At 40.3% G+C, this 20,716-nt stretch overlaps 1 protein-coding gene across 1 annotated transcript in view; it reads right to left on the bottom strand.

The window, feature by feature from the left end:
- DNAH6 (dynein axonemal heavy chain 6) overlaps positions 1-11,626 on the bottom strand; it is a 239,754-nt gene extending 228,128 nt beyond the window's left edge. Inside the window, 8 exon segments of the mRNA XM_060237063.1 lie at positions 763-931; positions 2,346-2,487; positions 2,878-3,091; positions 3,094-3,249; positions 5,037-5,304; positions 6,934-7,184; positions 8,983-9,159; positions 11,357-11,626. Coding sequence (XP_060093046.1) covers positions 763-931; positions 2,346-2,487; positions 2,878-3,091; positions 3,094-3,249; positions 5,037-5,304; positions 6,934-7,184; positions 8,983-9,159; positions 11,357-11,626 — 1,647 coding nt within the window.
- Positions 11,627-20,716: the final 9,090 nt, after the last annotated feature.

Raw genomic sequence — 20,716 nt, 5'->3', positions numbered from 1 at the left:
TTCTATGTATATTCCTACGTATACTTGTAAACACACTACATGTTTGATAATAACTTATTAAATAGTTCAGCTTTTTCAATATAATAAAATTAAACTTGATTATCTAACTATGCCAGTAATGCTAATGTATGAAACTGTTCAAATAATATACTTTCTTTTCTTTACCACAAAACTTATTTTCTAATTTCAAGTTTTATTCCCTTTCTTCCCCATCTCTCAGCTAGCAAAAATTAAGACATACGTTCTAAGGTAGCTTAGGGTGCAGGTCTTTCTCAAGCACTGGATATATTTCAGTTTTGCTTATAGAAACTAAAGGATTTCGACTTCTAAAGTATGTGAATGAGCCACTTAGTACAATTATTTACTCAAAGGAAGACAACCCTGAATGTAAGACGACCCCTCCCAATGTTATATACAAAAAGGTTTTTTTTTAAAAAAAAATTCAACATAACTGCAACTTATATGCAAATTTAAGACAATATCCTCTTTTTCTTTTGATGGCATGCACTGAAAAAACTCAACTCTTGCATTTTAGTAAATATGAAGTTATCAGCTATGCATTGTACTTTGTTAAAGAAGCAAAGTGAGTTTAGATTTGGTAGGAAAGTAAATATTGCATATATTTCAATGATTCCTCAATTTCATGTTTTTAGGGGGAAATGGGGGGCAATATCCCTATGGTTTCAAAAACTCAGAAAATCATACATTTCCAGGCAGAACTAACTACTTCAAGCCTCTTGGTTTTATTTGAATAAGCATTACCTTCTTTTCTGCAACTTCCGGTTCTTCTTCTATATTCCATTTTTGTATGATCTCTGAAGGAGGTGTCCTTTTCAGCTTATCAGTGAGATAATTCAAGAGAGTAGTAACAGATTTGACCGTCAAAACATGCATAGTGTTGACTATAAGGTAGTCCGCAAGACGAATGAAGCTGGAAGGGGAGACAGAATTTAGTTTTTCTATCACACATTCCTTATGATGCACTTCAGGGCTTTTTGTGTAGAAAAAGCCCAGCAGGTACTCATTTGCATATTAGGCCACATCCCCAGTGCCAAGCCAGCCAAAACTGTGTTCCTGTGCGTTCCTACTCAAAAAAAGCCCTGATGCGCTATCAATACTTCAATAAGACCTTTCCAGAAGTAACGATCAAGTTAGAGCTGTGACAAGCATTCTGTTTGATGAGGGTTAAGGGGAAAATAACATCTGTAATCTATACATCAAAGACTGTCTAGATGTCGCCTGGTCCAGATCCTAAGAGCAGCTCCACAGAACTGCATGCTAAGAAGAACACCATAAACCACCGTGAGCACAACTTAAGACAATTGCTTTCATTGATTCAGATAGGCTGTAACTCTGTTTAGGATTGTACTGTTATTAGCATCATTTATAGCTTCAGCCTCATTGTATGCTACATTAGGTGATCACTGAAAATGTTTTTGAAATGTTCTTGTGTTTTTAAAATGTTCCCTTCACTCTTTAAAGTACACATTTGAAGACATTTAAAGGACAGTCTTGTGATTCAGAGTGAAGAACGCCTGAAAGGAAAATTCACAAAATAACTTGTGGGTACAAGCGTGCTTCTGACTCTATGGCCACTGTTTGATAGCACCACTTATTTAAAACACCATTTTTTCATACCATACATCAAAAAGTAATGGGAAACTCCGATGCAGATATAAAGCACACACACCTTTTCCTTAAAGTGTTATCATTTTGTGAGTTTTTCTGCAAAACATAGGGGCGTCCTGGAGTTTGTAGAAAAATCCCTTGATATACCTGGCCCTAGTCTTTGAGTTTCCCTATCTGCACAGGGCCCAGTTTCGTAATTAGATATATCATTATTTCAGGAAAAAAGTTAAGAAAAATTTGAAAACTTAAAAAAATGGGGAGAGGGAATCAAAACTGGAAAGGTGATGTTGGTGCATACTCAGGTGTGTCAGGGGAAAAAAAATCAGTGTTCTAATTCAAGCCACTGCAGATTACCTAGCTGGGGGTGGGGGGGAACAGGGCAGTGTGTTTCGTGTTGGCTTTGGATGCCGACACCTAGCCATTGCAGTCATCTGCAGTGGCTTGGAGTTTAAAGTACACAGGACATGTTTTCTGTCCCAAGCTAGATCCCACCTACCAAATGGTTGGTATTGGCTTGGCCATCATCCCAAGCTGCTGCTGATTATCTGGCCAGTGGGCCAGCTAGGAAGCAGCAAGTTAGAATTATTAATTTCTTTATAGTCAGCCTTTCTTCACAAGGACTTAAGGCAGACTGTACTATTCCTGAATATGTACTTTTCCTAAATAATATGAGAAAAATATTGTTAGATTTACTAAAATGAACTCTTGTTACTAACCATGTCAACCTTATACACTGAGCTCTTTTGCTGGCTTGTTCTGTATATGTCATTTTTTCAGGTTGTTCACTATATGGATCCTTTTCAACATGAGGAATAAGGACATTTGCACTCGCTAATCTTGTTACCACTGTTACCTGTTCTGAGGAAAGCAGAGGTGCATATTACTGAAATTGTTGCAAGTATTAAGATAAATACAACTTTGGTTAAAATAATTACTAATTTCACACGGGGATTAAAAGCAAAATTGCTGGGTTTTGTCACAAAACACAATATAATGCATAATACCAAGAAAAAACTTAAATGTGTTGTTATACTGTATATTTGTTTTGTAGAAAAATACTTTTGCTGTAAGTATACTTAGAAAAAGAGCCATAATATATTCACTTTTAATCCAAACATTACATATTCCAGTCTCCTGCAATAGCAGGCAGAATGATGCAATCACCAGAATTTGTCAGTGGTTCAGTGTAAAGGTCCAGGTTAAAAATACAAATTTTCTTGAATCATTTTCAAAAGGTCAGTTTTCTACCTGTACTTTCGATTGCATAGAAGTAATCATCAGGGGTAAAACCAGACTCAAGCAACGCAGTTCGACAAGCACTTCTGACCACTTCTTTAGCTAATTCTCTGAATTCTGACAGCCGTGATGCCACCTGAAATTTATGGTATAGAAAATAATTGATACAAGATCTTCAATATATATATACATATGTACACACACACATATAGCTCAGACTTTTACATCAAGCCACCAAAACCTACTCACATCTTCTAGCTGCGCAATTTGAGTGCCTTTGAATTCTGCCAGTGTGTATAAGTAACCCTTTTCAATTTGACAAAATGCCAGGTCACTGATTCTATAACACATTTCTTGGATGTTAAGTATTGCTGGTCTCAAACACTGCAAAACAGAAGGGATAAATTATTGAAGTAGAATTTAAAAATGCTAAATCAAGTCAGTTAGATGAGATCTCAGTTTTACAAAGGACACATAGATGGGTTTATGATTTTTTTTTTTTTTTGGATTATGAAATTTGGTGATTCTCTATAAAGTATGACTAAGCACAGGGCTGGGTCTGCTTACATGAGTGGCCAAATTTCTTTCCAAAGTGGATCTGAAAGCTGCTCAACAGGGAGCTGTCCAGGATGTTCCTCTGAGGCTGTGCCTGACTACTGTGGTTAAATGGGTACATGTGAACAGACTGAAACTGACTCCAAACAAGACAGAGGTGATGGTGGTTGGGGAGGCAGAAATCCATAGATGGTATGGTGTTTCTCCCTTTTAATAGCATATAGCTGACCGTCATTGGCTCAATAGGTATCTACTAGCCATTACTACAAATTAATTTAGTTGTGAAAAGAAAAGCTATCTTCATTTAGCCTGAAAGATGCCTCCCTGCTTTGACCCAGTTGATCTGGCCAAGTGGATCCATGCCATAGTAACCTTCAGACTAGACTACTGTAATGAACTCCAACTGCATCTGCCATTGAACAAAACTCAAAGTCCAGCGGTACAAAATGGCACACCTAGATTAGTATTGAGATCTAGGCGGAGAACACATACTGTATAATATATTCTGCAATCCTTCCACTGGTTACTCATTAGTTTGCAGATTCAATTCTAGTACCAGCTATTATCCACAAAGCTTTTAATGGTCTAAGATCCATAAAACTGTAGGGCAGCTTCACTCATCCGAGTAAAATCTCCTGAAGGTGCTACCATGCAAAAGGATAAGATCAACAGTTGCATGTATCCGAGCATTCTCTGCTGTGGCTCCCTACTGGTTGAACAGCCTGCATAGGAAGATACGGAAGGCTCTCACACGTATATGTTACCACACAATGGGGAACAGGGAACTGCTCAGAAGGGCATTTTGATAAAGGAAATGCAGTTTTTTTAATCACACTGTTTATTCATATACTACACTGTCTTTACTGGATTGTTCTTCAAATCTGTAATCCTTTTTAATTGCATGGCTTGTTGTGTATACTAGGCTGGATCCAACTAGCTTGTTCACTCAACCTTGACTAATTCCCCTTCTTATTATAGCCACCTTCCTACATGGCTTTTGTCCACACAGGTCCAATGATCTTCAGCATAACTTTTTAAGGAAGTCTTTTCCTCCCTTTTTAACAGTCAAAAAAAGCTGGCTGGAGCCAAACCATCATACTGTCACTTTTGCATCCTCTGGTTTTGCAATCAAATTTTTATGCATTGTTTGCATTATACTATTTTTACTGCATTTAATTTTTTTGTTTAATTTGCCTTGAGTCTTACCAAGAAAGCAAGACTATAGATGAGGTATGACAATAAATGTCAACATCATGAAACTTTTGCAATGTCCCTACATCAACAACTTGCAACTCTGCAGTGCCATCTGGGAATAGAAAGCATGGGCAGAGCACACCAGACCAACAGAAATCAGTGCCCTTAAGGCTAATAAGGGGAATCCAAGAAGTCTGGCTTAAAACCCCAGAATATATGTCTTCCTCCATACATTTCAACACTAGGAAACTTATACCTGTCATCTACTAAATAGCTTTAAAAATATACAGTTCTTTATTACACACTTCAGTTTTAAACATGTATTCTTTCAAAAATAATTGGATTTCAGCATTTATACAGTGCTTTAGGACATTCGAAGTATTTCAGATGTATTATCTCAGTAACAAAATCACAATACGTACAGCGTTAACAATGAACAAGTTCTTTTGCAAAGCTCGGCGGCACATATTAATTTTCTTAGTGCGAACATTCTTTCTCCATACATTAAATGATTTCCATTTGCGAAATATAGCAAATATAGAGATTTTGGTAATTGCCCTGTGGTATAGATATTCCTGTTCCCAGCGTGGAAGTTCCAGATACTCAACTTCTCCATTATATACATGAATAACTGCATTCGGGCTAATAGTATAGTAGTCGTTTTTATTAATGCAGTCATAACTTACAATTCTAAAAAAGAAAAAAAAGGGAAATCAAATTTAATAGGGGACACTAACAGAATTCACATAGGTCCCTATATAGGAACAAAATGGAAATCAATTACAGTAATTTCTGTGCTAGTTTTTAAGCTCTCGCTTAAAGAGAACCAGAACATAATCAGAATACTAATCGACTATAAAGACTTAATATTTCCTATTTAAAAATAAATTATGTTTCATTCAGTTGCAGAAACTTTGCTTTTGAATAAGGACGTATCCAGGGGGTGCTGCTAATTAGACGACAACCCTGATTGCATCAGACCTTTTTCTAACATATGTCTGCTTTATATTTTGTTGTTTTAATTGTTAGAATGTCTGATGCACTTTCTCCAAACATCTGTTAACTGTAGATCAAGACTGCTAATGGCTTTAATATACGAAAGCTATACGAAAGCGTGTCTGCTGTTTGCCATGTCAGCAGCAATATTCATTTTCTCAGCTATAAGCAACCCAAGAGGACAACCTTTGACTATATACAGTGCAAAGGTCAGTTTGCTGGACTTGAACCAGAGAGATCTGAGTTTGAATCCCCACCCTGATATGCCCACAGAGAAATCCAGGATCAGTCATTATCTCTTAATATCAGGCCTTTTTTCTTTGTAGCAGGAGCTCCTTTGCATATTAGGCCACACACCCCTGATGTCACCAATCCTCCTGGAGCTTACAGTAGGCCCTGTACTAAGAGCTCTGTAAGCTCTTGGAGGATTGGCTACATGAGGGGTGTGTGGCCTAATATGCAAAGGAGCTCCTGCCACAAAAAAAGCCCCGCTCAATATAACGTGCATCATGGGGTTGTGAGGATGAAGTGTGGAAAAAGAGAACACCGTCATCTGCTCATTAGTGGAAGAGAAGGATAAAGTGTGAACAATAATGATATTAACAACTGTGCTTAGAGACCCAAGGTAACAGTTAAAGGCAAGTCAAATTTTGGCAACTCACAACATTGCCTCTAACTGTAATCATGTTTGGATTGATTTAGTTACACAGACACAGTATCTAGTACTTCGTGATAATTAGAATGGAATGCTTCTTTGAGCTGAAGAACTGATGCTAGTTGATGCCTAAGGTTCAGTTTTCCTTGAGCAGTTTGCAGCTAATTCATTTTATTTCTTCCCTTTCTAAATAAGGAGAAAGACGGCAAGCAGCAAAACCACCATATTTTACTGCCTGTGTAAATATCAAAGCAAATTCAATCAAAATATCCATTAAATGCATTCTGAATCACAGCTCTTGAATGAGAAAATTAAATTAAGCAGTGCAAGGGATGTTATGTTCTACCCTCCCCTGAGAAAAGACGACAACAGCCGTACTAAAAAGAAGACTGTTAGAACAGCAAAAGTAGATTTATAATTCATGTTATATTAAAATGTAACGGCTTTTTTTGTAAAAAGGAACTCCTTTGCATATTAGGCCACACACCCCTGATGTAGCCAATCCTCCTGGAACTTAGAGTAGGCCCTGTACCAAGAGCCCTTTAAGCTCTTGGATGATTGGCTACATCAGGGGTGTGTGGCCTAATATACAAAAGAGTTTCTGCTACAAAAAATGCCCTGACATGTAACCAAGCTGGTCACCATGATATAGAAACAGAGACACTTACTTCAGCTTGAATGCGTCATATTCAATGGATGACCTAGGCACTGCAGGAGTCATGTATAGGAATCCAAGGTTTTTGTTCTCACATATTATTTTTATAATTTCCAGGGGTTCTGTGACATTGGCTTTAACTACTTCTTTTGGTTCATAAAAGGTAAAGGTGGGAGAAATGGGACTTGGAAGGCAAGCACTTATCTTGACCGCACTACGAGGCTGTTTGGGAGGAGTTGGAACTGGTGCTTTCGGACCCAGTAACTGAAAAGGTAAAAGAAAAGGAATGTGTGCGTCACAGTCTTTTAAAAACTCACATTCTTCTAATTCAATCGACTGGTTTATAACAATTCTATCCTGCTTCTCCCCTCAATCGTTTATGGTAGGTAACTTAAAAAAAAAAAAACCCCTATGCAGACAACAAATTTAAAAACCAACAATCCAGAATGTAAGAACACATTAAAAATAAAATACAGGAATATGATCTTGATCTAATTACACTTTAAAATTTGCTCAGCATCTTTTCTTGGATGGGGAGAGTAATTTGGTGTAAACTGCACATGTTAATAAATGAAGCTTCCTTATACTGCCTTGGTCCATCGAGCTCAGTATTGTCTTCACAGAATGGCAGAGGCTCTTCAGGGTCTTAGGCAGAAGTCCTTCATGTCACCTACTGCTTGATCCCTGGAACTAGAGATTGAACCTGAGACCTTCTGTAAATAAAGCAGATTCTCCGCATCTGAGCCACAGCCTCAGTTCCCATCATCAGCAGATTCATATACCGATGTATAATGTAATATTATTACATTGTATTATTATCCTCATAACAACGTTAACAGGAGTCAGCTAACATTTCAGTGCAAAATTAATTTGGGAGTTAACTATCTAAAGATACGCTTGTAATAAAATATAATCTACGAGACACTGCTTTCATGAGACATACATTCAAATGTATTTTTTTTAAATTTTTGTCATCAAGTCACTGCTGATTTGTGAGACCCTGCAGGGTTTTCGAGGCAATCAGAGGTGGTTTTTGCCATTGCCTGCCTCTGCATAGCGACCATGGACTTCCCTGGTATATACAGACCAGGACCAACCCTACTTAGCTTCTGAGATCTGAAGAGATGGAGCCAGGCTGGGCTATCCAGGTCAGGCTAATATAAGACATAGAAATCTAACATAATAGTAAAATGAGCCTATTGTCTGCAATAATGAGAACCATGTACAACATGCTTTGCTTCTGGCTGTACTAAATCCATAAAACCAGGCATGACAGGCAGTCACTTCTGCATTTGACTGAAAGTGCTTCTTCCTTTCCTTCAAAAGCATACAGGTGTCATGAAAGGCTATTCTATGCTGCTCCTACACATAATCTCCTTCTGAGGGTATTGAGACATGCATTTTTTTCAATCCCAGAATGGAATGATGAGAGACAGGCCACCATCACAGCTACTACAAGTACAGCTTTGATTTCCTCACTCTTTAGCCCACCTGATGAAAACATAAGAGATGCCACTTTGTCCCAGAGTGACACAGGACTGCCTAGTGGAAAATTCACATTTGCAATTATCATCTAGGAGAGCCACATTTCCCGCTGTCCTGTCCATGGCTTAGGCTTGCACCTCAGGAAAGCTTGCAATCCATTCATTCCATGGCTGTTTCAAGCTGAGCCACTTCCCAGCCACAAGCCCCATCAGGCAAAGGCCTTGCTCATTTTCCTGAAACATGAGACAGGTGCCATGCTGGAGAACACTGCTTAAAAGAGCCACAGATGGCAAGTAAAAGAGCCAGAGGTGGCTGCTGAGCCACTGAATGAGTATCCCAGGCCAAGGGCCAGTTAAACATATATTCTGTAGTCATCTGACAGCATTTCATGCAAGTGCTTCTGGGTGTTACTAAACCCTATTGAGACAATCAAAGACTCAGATAGGAAAGAAGCAACTAATTGCACAAAGCTGAACTTGGGCAATATTTTATCAGCTCCAAGAACATGTTGACTTAACCCAACATGGCTTCTCTTATGTCCTTAATACTATAATGATATGTTTAGCCAGGCAATTACCTCCATTTCCTTTAATTCTTCTGGAATCTCTGACACTGTTGGTTCCACAGCAACACCCCACTTCCTTTTCTCAGCTGAAGTTAAAGGCTTTAAGACTCCAGCGGCTAATAATCTTTCCCTATTCTTCTGGTATATATATTCTGGTTGTTTGTGGCTTTGATGAATCTTTAATACAGGCTTAATTAAGGAGAGACAAAGACAGTGTGAGATCTATTTTTCCATGAACATGTCAAATTCTGCATTTTAAATTAACAATAAAAAATTAGCCCATTGACATTTTTGCATGGCTAAAGTACTGAAAATGTGAGAGGGAACGCACAATTCTGCAGACCCAGACTCACCTATTCTAAATGGTGGTCCTCACCAACACAGTGCTTTTGGGATACTTATGACTTGGTCAGATCCCGATTTCAAAAGATCCTATGGCAATGCTCCAGGAATCTCTTTTAAAATACAGATGTGACCAAATAATAAAAATTCAGAAAATCACATGCCCACTCTTAACAGGGCTCTCTGTAGCCAAATTCCTGCAGTCGTCTCAGAAGCCCGGACTGTACAGTTGCCATCTTGTCAGCATTAAGCCACACCAGTCATTTATTTCTTCTTCCTGCCACTGGCTACCTCTGTAACTTCCAATCTCTGTCAATCAGTGAACCAAAAATATTAAATTGGAACCAGAAAATAAGTTGCAAAAAAGCAACAGGACAGTCTCATTATCCCTTTCATCCCTGCTTCTCAGAGATGATCCCTTAAGATTAAAATTTGCATCACACAGTTTCTAATCAAGGATTCAGGATTACAACCTGGAGATCAGAGTATCTACAAAAATAATTAGGAAGATGCACCTTAAGTAGAGGCTGGGTGATGCAGTTTGAAGATACCTTTATGCTTACTAGATTCTGTTCACCTCAGATATCTTTGCTTTTATAGCAAAGCCCTCCCCCCGCTGCTTTCTGCTTAACATTTGTTCAAACACAATACCTACATTCATCTTTACGGCTGCATGACTGCAAAAATTTCACTAATAGACATCAAGCTACAATCCTTTGTGATGGAAAATGCTATCAAGCTGCAGCTAATTGATTGATTGATTTTTATTTATTATTTGTTATATTTATATCCTGCCCATTCTGTACAGACTCAAGACGGCTAACAGCATAAAATAGACAGTAAACAAAAACAATGTTAAAACAATAAAACAATCAGATAAATGACAATGGTGCTACTTCAGGCGGATCATGTAATATTTTCTTTCTCACGCACACAGATCCTAGGCAGTTAGTAATAAAAGTGCTATGGATCCAGATGTGATGGCAGCCCTCTCCCATTAGATGTTATATGCTAGCCGAAACAATTCAGTCTTACAGGCCCTGCAGAACTGCGATAAATCCCGCAGGGCCTTGATGGCTTCTGGAAGAGTGTTTCAAAGTATTGGGGCTGCAACCAAGAAGGCTCTTGCTCTGGCGGAGTTGAGCCTAGCCTCCTTTAGCCCAGGGACAGCCAGAAGATTTTGAGAGCTTGATTATAGTGCTCTGAAAGGGGCCACTGGAAGTGGCAATGGCTATAAACAGAGACAGCTTCAAGCGGGGACTGGATAATTATATGGAGCAGAGGTCCATCAGTGGCTATCAGCCTCAAGGTATACACAGAACACCATTTCTGGGGCAGTGACACTCTGTATTCTTGGTACTTGGGGAGCAACAGTGGGAGAAGATCTGGCCCTGCTGATGAACTTCCTGACAGCACCTGGTTTTGGCCACTGTGTGACACAGAGTGTAAAACTGGATGGGTCACTGGCCTGATCCAACGAGGATTCTCTTATGTTCATCCCTCATTCTACTCCAGGGGTCTCCAATGTGGTGCCTGTGGGTGCCATAGCACCCACCAACAACTTTATTGGTGCCTCACACATGTTTTTAGGAAGCGGGCAGGGCCTAGTAGGGCTTTTGCCCAGAAAGGCTTCCAGTTAGCTACACAGAGTGTTGGACTGGATGGGCCATTGGCCTGATCTAAGATGGCCTCTTATGTTCTTACGTCAACTCCATAGGGCTTTCAAGACAAGAGGCAAACACAGGCGGTTTGCCATTGCCTGCCTCTACATAGCAATGCTAGGCTTCCCTGGAGGTCTATATCCAAGTACAAACCATGGCCAATAATTCTTCACTTCTGAGATGTGACCAGATCAATCTAGCCTGGGCCAACTAAATCAGGGCAATGTACAATTACTCATGTGCAAACAATGGGACAATAAATCTGTTACTGTTCACAGGATTTGAGTCAGAAGAGCACATAAGACTTCCAGTGAAATTTACTGAAACCCAGGATTCAAATAATAACCACCACCCATGCAGAATGCTTTTAAAAGTTAGCCTACCAAAGGCTCCAATTTTATGGGCTGCTGTCGTTCTCTGGTTTTCTCTCGTGCTTTTGTATTATGTGTGAATTTCAGAGTGTGAGGATTTGCTGCCATCTCAAGTGGAGCCATGCTTGCCAGTCTCTTTCTTAATCCATTTCTTGAAGGAGAATTCCTGATATTTGTAGAAGACTGTTCTTCACTGGAAATGTCACGATCACTTCCATCATTTACAGAGTCAGACCGCTGTGGGCTAACTTGTAAAGAAGGCAATGACACCTTTTTAGACATAATCACCTGGAAGTGAAAAATGTATCATTTTAAAAGTATAACTCAAAGGAACCATATCTGCATTTAAATACATCATAAAAAAGATTTTTGCATGATTCAACAGCAACAAAGGTCATCAGAAAATTAAAACAGACCCAAACAACATAAATGAAGTGAGAAAAAGTTAACTTCAAAGGGACTGTTTGATTGAGAAATCTGTTTGAAAAACACAAGATACTCTTAAAAAAAGAAAACTAAAATACTTATTATATACTAAACAAAAAAAATTATGAACTATAAGATTTATTTTCCATTTTTGTTTATAATTCAGATACATACCTTAGCATGTATAGTAAAACAGTAATGTATGATATTTTACTATTATTGCTAGTAATAATTGGATTTTTATACTCCACTTTTCTCTCAGATGGGAACCCAAAACAGTTTACATCACTTTCCCTTGTTTGATAGCACTTCTTCAGTGTTCAAAGGACTTTATGATCTTTGCCTTACAGAAGGGGTCCCCAACCTTTTTGAGCCTGTGGGCATGTTCAGAATTTGAATACAAGGTAGTGGGCACAAACACAACATGGCCATCATGGGGTGTGGAGCCAACCACTAAATGGCTAGGCAGGGAGCCCCACCCACTTTCTAAAAACACTTGGCAGGCAGTAGGAAAGGTCTTTGAGGGCTCCATGGTGTGCACAGGCACCAAGTTGGGAACCTCTGGTCTACACAGACTAAGTATAGCCACACATGCCTAGCTTATTGACTAACAGTACAGACTAGGAATCTGACACACAAATATATATATCCTCAAGGTTAGACTACTGTAATGCCCTCTACATGGGGCTGCCCCTGTACCGAACCCAGAAATTGCAGCTAGTGCAGAACGCAGCAGCCAGGCTGTTATTGGGACTGCCTCGGTGGGAACATGTGCAGCCTGGGCTGCAGGAGTTGCACTGGCTGCCAATTGTTTACCGGGTCCGTTACAAGGTGCTGGTCATTACCTTTAAAGCCCTATATGGTCGAGGACCTGCCTACCTTAGGGACCGCCTCTCTCCATATGTTCCCCAGAGAGCACTACGATCAAGTTCAAAAAATCTTCTCGAAATCCCTGGGCCAAAAGAAACCAAACTAAAAACTACCAGAGAACAGGTGTTCTCTATGAAGGCCCCCCCAATGGTGGAATCAACAGCCAGAAGAGGTGCGGGCCCTGCGGGATTTTAACCAATTCCGTAGGGCCTGCAAAACTGTCCTCTTCCAGCTAGCTTTTTAAGACGGAACCCCTGATAACATCAATAACACCGAGCCATCTTACACACAATTTGATTATATTATAATGTTATATTGTTTTATTGGTTTTACTGTTTAAATTATTAATTATATTATATATTGTTTTATTGTATCATGGTTTTACCATGTCTTGTTAGCCGCCCTGAGCCTGCCTTGGTGGGGAGGGCGGGATATAAATAAAATATTATTATTATTATTATAAACTATCATAAGCATCATGAAAATAATTTATTCAATCATTTGAACACACTGAAGTTCTGTAAAATTACTTTATCATCCCTTCTGCACAATCACTGATAATGAGATGCCACAAAGGACAGGATTCATGTGTATGAGAAAATTTTTGCACCCACAGCTTGCTATACAGTGAGAGGAGGAAATAATGCAGCTGCTAAGATTCCTTCCTCTATACCTGGAATGGCCAAATGTGCTTAATGTAAAAGCCACACGGAATAAATAGCAGATGCTTGAGAGCCACAAGACAGGAAGGAAGGCTTAGCGAAGTGATTTAAAGAGAGAAATGCCTACTCCAAGCCAGCTGACAGTGCTTCAAGAACCACACAATATGTGTGAAAGAGCCACATGTGGGTACCAAGCAAGGATCTGACTACCCCTGCTCTACACCATTGTCCTCCAACCAACCTCAAGGGGATCACACATTTTCTTCTTTTGTTTTACTGTGATTCTTTTTAGCAAGAACAGAGGCAGAGAGAGATCAGATTATGTTTAACAGCTGTGCAGAAGATTTTAAAACAATATATTAATAGCTGTGTGTTGGATAAAAGTTTATGGGCTTTTTCAATCATCCATAACAACCTCTACCTGCAGAATAAAACTATAACCATTAAAACACATAGGCGCACACACAGACACATATATAGGAGCTCTGCCCTCCTTTGCATCTGGTCACCCTAAAACAAGAAAGGCAAATTAAAAACAAAAAAGAAGCCCCTGACACAATTTGGCATTAAAATCTGATCAGAGTCTGTTTTATACGGATAACAAAGGTGCTGCTGAAGAAGGTATTAAATCCTTCTTTTGTATCTGCCCTATAAATGCTCTTTATCAGCAGTTCATAGCCATAGGAATATGCGATTTTCCTCTAACGCTGTAAAAACGGGAGAGCAACGAACGGGACAGAGCCTATAGCAACGGAGGCAGATGAATATGCTATTACTGGAGGAAAATAGCTGTGTCAAGAAAGCCCTCCTTATGCTTGTTGTTGAACGCCACTAGCCGACTTCCCTCCCGGGAGGGCATAAAATATTTCGCCCCCCCCCCCCCAAAAAAAAAGAATTTGGGAGGGGAACCGATTCAGGAACTATACGTCCGCGCCCTCGAATTAAAATTAGAATGGGGGGAGTGAATGGAGGGCGAGACCCGAAGCTACCTGCTTCTCAATGAACTCACTTTGTCTTACCTGTAGCGACACAAACTCTCGACCCTCTGGAGAGTCCTCCGGTCGCCGGGCAACGCCCCCCCCCCCCCACGCTATCCCATCATTCCCCGGACGGGACGCGAGGAAGTTACCAGCCTCAATCATCACCATGGTGACTGGAAGCGGTCGCTCGCGCTCCTTGTTTGCGACAGCCAATCAGATGGGCTGCTCTGAGTTTTCCTCGCCTGTGCAAATGGTGTACTATAAGGCTCAAAAGCGCGGGAAAGGCTGTTTGTGCTTGCTGATGCCTAGGTTCGGGTTTTGCGCATTAACCTGCTTTATTTGCTTTTCCATCGTGCGCAGCACGTAAATCTGTCTGGTCATCCTTTTTTCCACCCGCACTTGGTATAAATACAGTTTTAGGCGCTTTATAGTGCAATCCCAAAGAGTCACTCTAGTCTAAATCCACTGATTTCAGTGGGTTTAGACTGGTGTCGATCTGGATAGAATTGCACTGTTATGCGCCTCTGGACATCTTTTTATTGTAGCATAAGCTTTCAGTCGTGTCAGTAGGACTGCAGTTTATTTCTTGCTGTGCAATTTCGATGCAATCAAAGGCAGTGGAAAAGCTTACTGGAATAAAAATTTAAATCCTTAAGATGCCACAGGACTCCTCTTTCGTTTTTGATGCAACAAGCTAACACAGAAACCTCTGTAACTGCAAAGCAATTCAGTTTTAACTCTTCATTAATTCAGCAACAGCTTGTCCCACGTTAATTTCTGAAGTCACTCTGTTAATGTACAGATTCAGTGTCCTTTATGAAAGCAAATACTTCAGAGTGATTTTAAAAATGTGATGAAACATTCTCACATGAGGCATTTGCAACTGGAGAACACATTCAGCTTGTTACCTGGAGATTGTTTCACAGAAGGTAGCTGTGGTGGTCTGCTGTAGAAGAGCAAAATTTGGATTCAGATTTTGGCAGCCAGCAAGATTTTGGAGGTATGAACTCTGGAGAGTACTTAACTGAGGAAGGGAACTTGCCAAAGCTCATACATCAAAATTTTGTTGTTGTCTAAGGTTCTACTGGACTTGAAACTAGTTATTACCTGCAGATGGGTAAAAAAAGCAATAGCAGCTCTTATCCCTGTTTGCCCTAAGGTCAGAGAGACACAGCAGGCAGGATGTCTTCAAAACTCTTTAATATGCAGTACAGCAAGGCAGGGAACAATAGATTTAACAAGGGTTGGAGAACTACCTACCAACGACCCAGTTCTAACTAGTATATTCCAAAAGACACATCCATTTATGTGAAAATGATGGTTTTGGATTTATATCCCTCCCTCCACTCCAAATCTCAGAGTGGTTCACAATCTCCTTTATCTTTCTTCCCCACAGCAGACACCCTTTGAGGTAGGTCAGGCTGAGAAGGCTCTCCCAGAAGTTGCCCTTTCAAGGACAACTCTGGGAGAGCTATGGCTGACCCAAGGCCATTCCAAAAGCTGCAAGTGGAGAAGTGGAGAATCAGATTCCGGTTCTCCTAGATTAAGTCCACACACTTAACCACTACACCAAACTGGCTCTCAGTAAGAGAGGGAATTCCACTTAAGACCTATGGCCATCTCTTAAAGAGACAGGTTCCATATATTACACTTCCCACACTGAACAAAGCCTTCCTCCACCTTAAATTATTCTTGCCCCACCAGGAAGGTTACTTAAATTGGAGGAAGGCAAAGTTCCTTCCAGCCCCAAATAGAAATCATGCCAGTGGTTTTGTCAAAGGCTGGCAGTGATTCAAGTGCTTGCTACACTACACAAACTCTCTACAAACTGTTTCAGAGATTTTATCTGCCTAACTTAAATTAGATGCCTAGCTAGACATTATTGTTGCATACAGCCTGTTGGTGCTTTTGCTATCATTTCCCAAGTATTTTAAAAAATCTGAACCACTTGGGCGACATCTAGTGTCAAATCAGAGGTATACAGTGTTGAAAGTGTATTATTTTTGCTCTTAGAACCCTTTGCAATATATTTTAGGCTCTCTAAGCCGGGGTCCCCAACCCCTGGTTCGTGGGCCGGTCCCGGTCTCTTGCCTGTTAGCAACTGGGCCATGAGTTGTAGAATTATTTCATCATATGTTACGATGTAGTAATAATAACAACAATTAGAAGACAATGACACTGGATTAATATCCTGCCTTCCACTCCACATTTCAGTCTCAAAGCGGCTCACAATCCCCTTTACCTCTCCCTACCCCCAACAGACACCCTGTGAGGTGGATGGGGCTGAGAGAGCTCTCCCAGAAGCTGCCCTTTCAAGTAAAACTCTGTGAGAGCTATGGCTGACCCAAAACCATTCCAGAAGCTGCAAGTGGAGGAATGAGGAATCAAACCCAGTTCTCCTAGATTAGAGTCTGCACACTTAACTACCGCACACTTAAATTGAGTATTTGTTTTCCATAACACGGAAGATGAGCTGTTCAGAGTGACAGAGAATGAACAAAGTACTTTTCTTGGGAATTCGGTAGGCAGTGCGCAGGATTTGCAGATTAATTCTAGAATACACACATTCTACACCTTGAAACGTATATATCCCACAAACAGCACTGAGCCTAAAACCATACTTTGAAATGTAAAATTTACACACACACACACACTGACCCTGGAAGAGCCTCTGCTTTGCACGCAGAAAGTCCCAGCTTCAATCCCTAGCATCACCAGTTAACAGGACCAGGCAGTAGGTGATGCTGAAAAACTTCTGGGACCATGGAGAGCCTTGGCCAGTCTGAGTGGACAATATTGAACTTGATTCACTGATAATCTGATTTAGTATAAGGCTGCTTCATATGTGGGAGTAGTTCCTTTGGTTAGATACAGCTTTCAATTGACTTCATTATCCCACCCTTCCATACATTTCTCTCTTCCCCATTTTATTTTCACAACAATCCAGTGAAGTACGTTAAGCTGAAACTTTGTAGCTGACCCAAGGTCATGCACAGAGTGAGCTTCATGGCAGTGTGTAGGGATTTGAACCTGGGTTTCTGACCCTTGCATGACATTCAACTCCCCTCCCTTTGCTAAATTTATATATTTACAGCATCAAAATGTTTCCTTAATTTTTTCTGCTGACAATAAATATTCCTCCAATATCTACCCTTCCTTTGCCTAGGAAGTCATTTTAATTCCATAGTTTTTTACACTCACTTAAATTATTTATAAACCTCCCTTTATAACATTTACAGAAACAGAAATCCATAAATGTTCTATTAATCTAGAATACCTACCGCTATTAGTCCTGTATACTCAAAGAAGATTAAAATCCTCATTTACCATTTGACTAGACATCGAATGGTAAGTATTCAAACAATTACTATTAAACAGAGTTGAAAATGTGTGTTTGCAAACATCAATTTATATTGTCTTTGGTAGGGGCTGAATCAAGGATTTGGGGGTCCTTAGGCATCAGCAGACCTCATAATCATTAGTAGGGCAGGGAAGGATGCTGGCCTCTTCTGCTGCATGTTAGCCAAACTCCAGATAGGGCCTGGAGATGTCCCCAAATAACAATTGCTCTCCAGATGACGGGAATTCATTCCCCTGGAGAAAATGGTTGTTTTGGGAGGTGAATAAGCCCAGCTGAGGTCCCTCCCCAAACCCCACCCTCTCCCCACCCCAAATCTCCACGAATTTCCCTATCCAGAGCTAGCAATCCTACTTCTGGCCAGCTGACTCAAACAAGCAAACCAGGTACCATATTTTAAAAAAGCAACGGAACATTACCTTCCACTATCTGTGGTGTACTGTACATAATAGTATTACCGTTTTCTGTACCAGAAAGTTACTCAAGAACAGTTTTGACTCACTCACCTCAGTTTGGTGGCCTACCTATATCTGGTTACATTGTTTTTATTCTGTTTCAATTTAGAAAAACATTGTAAATCCATACTTCCATTAACCCAGGGAGGCCAAACTAGTCCATCCAAGAAGAAACAATAAATAAGGAAGGATGCTATAAATGTGCAAAACATTTCTAGACATTTTTAGGTAAACATTTGTGACAAGTCTCCAGATGGAGGCTAGTGATCTGGAATCACAACTGACCTCCACACTGCCATGATCAGTTCCCCCAGAGAAAATAGCTGGTCTAGTGAGTAAACTCTATGACATTACACCCTGCTAAGGTCCCTCATCATACCTCTCCTCATACCCCTGCCTCCTCAGGCTTCACTTCTGAATCTCCAGGAAGTTCCCATGAACTGAGGCCTATGTTACTACATAAATAAAAATCACTTCCAGGCTTTCTCCAGTCTGGGTTATGGTTCTTCAGAATTTGCCACCACCTTAGATTGTGTTTCTCCATCCCACTAAAACAGTGGTTCTTAATCTTTAATCCATTACTGCCTGCTAAATGTGTACAATAATCATCCCATTTGTTCATTTAAAATATTTTTATCCAGCCCTGTCTCCTTTGGCTTAATCTTGTCATCATCATCATCACATGGGGGAGGGAAATGGCTCAATCATGGAGCATCTGCTTTGCATTTAGAAGATCTTAGGCTCAATCCCAGACATCTCTAATTTTAAAAAGGATCAGGTAACAGTTGAAAAGAAACATCCACTTGAGGTTCTGAAAGGCTGTTGCCAGTCAGAGCAGACACAATAGACCAATAGCAACTTCACACATGTCCCCAGGTTGATTGATTTAAATGTTTGTATACTGCCTTTCCTTACCAGCCACAGAAGTTCAAGGTAGCTTACAAAAAAAAAAAGTGACTTGCCTAAACCTACAGATTTTAAAAGGAAAAATAGAGCTCTACAACTTTCCCACAAAATAACACTCTCTGCAGTCCTAAGCTCTGCTCACAACCTGAGTTTGATCCCCGGCAGAAGCTGGGTTCAGGCAGCTGGCTCGAGGTTGACTCAGCCTTCCATCCTTCTGAGGTCGGTAAAATGAGTACTCAGCTTGCTGGGTGGAAAGTGTAGATGACTGGGGAAGGCAATGGGAAACCACCCTGTAAAAAGTCTGCCGTGAAAACATTGTGAAAGCAATGTCACCCCAGAGTCAGAAATGATTGGTGCTTGCACAGGGGACCTTTCCTTTCCTATGAAATTAAATATCAATTTATCTTACACCAGCTGGGGGATGTATGGAAGGAGGGGAGGCAACTGATATTACCAACTACAGAATTGGAGTTTTAGATTTTTATATTGCTTTTAGATTGTATATTGTTTTATTATATGTATTTTATTTTAATCATGTATTATTGATTGTTGTGACCTGCCCAGAGCCCATTTGGGAAAAGGTGGGCTATACATTGAAAATAATAAATAAATAATACCCACCAAAAAAGAGTTACCATACATTCCTTATGGACAGGGACACTCTACAGCGGGACACTCCACACCTCAAGGAGGGGGGGGGTAACTCCAAAGCAGTGGAGCCCCACAAAAAGAGCAGGATTGTACTGTGGCTGGAGAGCAGGAAGAGATCACTCAACTAGAAGAATGCTGTGAGGGAGCTTGAGGTGACAAAAAGGCTAACATGGGTGTCAAACTCATTTGTTATGAGGGCCAAATCTGACATAAATTAGACTTTTGTCGGGCTGGGCCATGTTGGGCCAGGCCATGTGTGTACCTATTTAAGATTAGGTACCAGAGATATAAAATTTATAAAGCATGCAAACACAATTAATTTTTTTTTAAAAAAATCTTAAAACATGCTTAAAATGTTAGCACTCATTGGTCTTAAAGGTGCTTTCTTTGTATCTCTCCCATACAATCCAGGGAACTGGGCAGAGGAAGCACTGGCTCTTTCCTTCCTTCCCCAGGGAACCAGGAGGGAGAGGAGCCTCAGCCAATAAAAGGAAGAGAGAATTGGCTCAGTAGCTCTGTTATGCAATTGAGAGAGCCTGGCAAAGCAAGCTCTCCCTCTTCCCTCCTTCCCCAAGGGAGGAACTTCAGCCAATGGAGAAAATAGAGGACTTACTCTGTAGCTCCTGTGCGATTGAGCAAGCCTGGCAAAACAAGCTGTGATGCAGAAGGAAGCGAGAGAAACAGAAAAGGAAGTAGATGATAGCCAGTTACTTGGGGACCTGATAAGATCCCTCCGGGGCCTGATTTGGCCCCCAGGCCACATGGTCAACATCCGTAGGCTAACAGGTAAGGCATTTTTAAAAAATAACTAGGACATAAGGACAGCACTCCAAACAGGACAACTATTTATATGGGCATACTTATGAGGACTGTTGAACTCATTTGTTATGAGGGCCGGATCTGACATAAATGAAACCTTGTTGGGCCAGGCCACGTGTAATATGTAATATGTAATGCCAGGTAGTGGAGATATAAACTTTATAAAGGATACAAACACAATTAATTTTTTTAAACTTAAAATATGCTTAATAGATTAGCAGTCTTGTAATATTTTATTTAATAGT

The sequence above is a fragment of the Heteronotia binoei genome, chromosome 4, assembly GCF_032191835.1.
Source record: "Heteronotia binoei isolate CCM8104 ecotype False Entrance Well chromosome 4, APGP_CSIRO_Hbin_v1, whole genome shotgun sequence".
Classification (NCBI taxonomy): Eukaryota; Metazoa; Chordata; class Lepidosauria; order Squamata; family Gekkonidae; genus Heteronotia; species Heteronotia binoei.
This window is presented reverse-complemented; position numbering and strand designations above follow the sequence as displayed.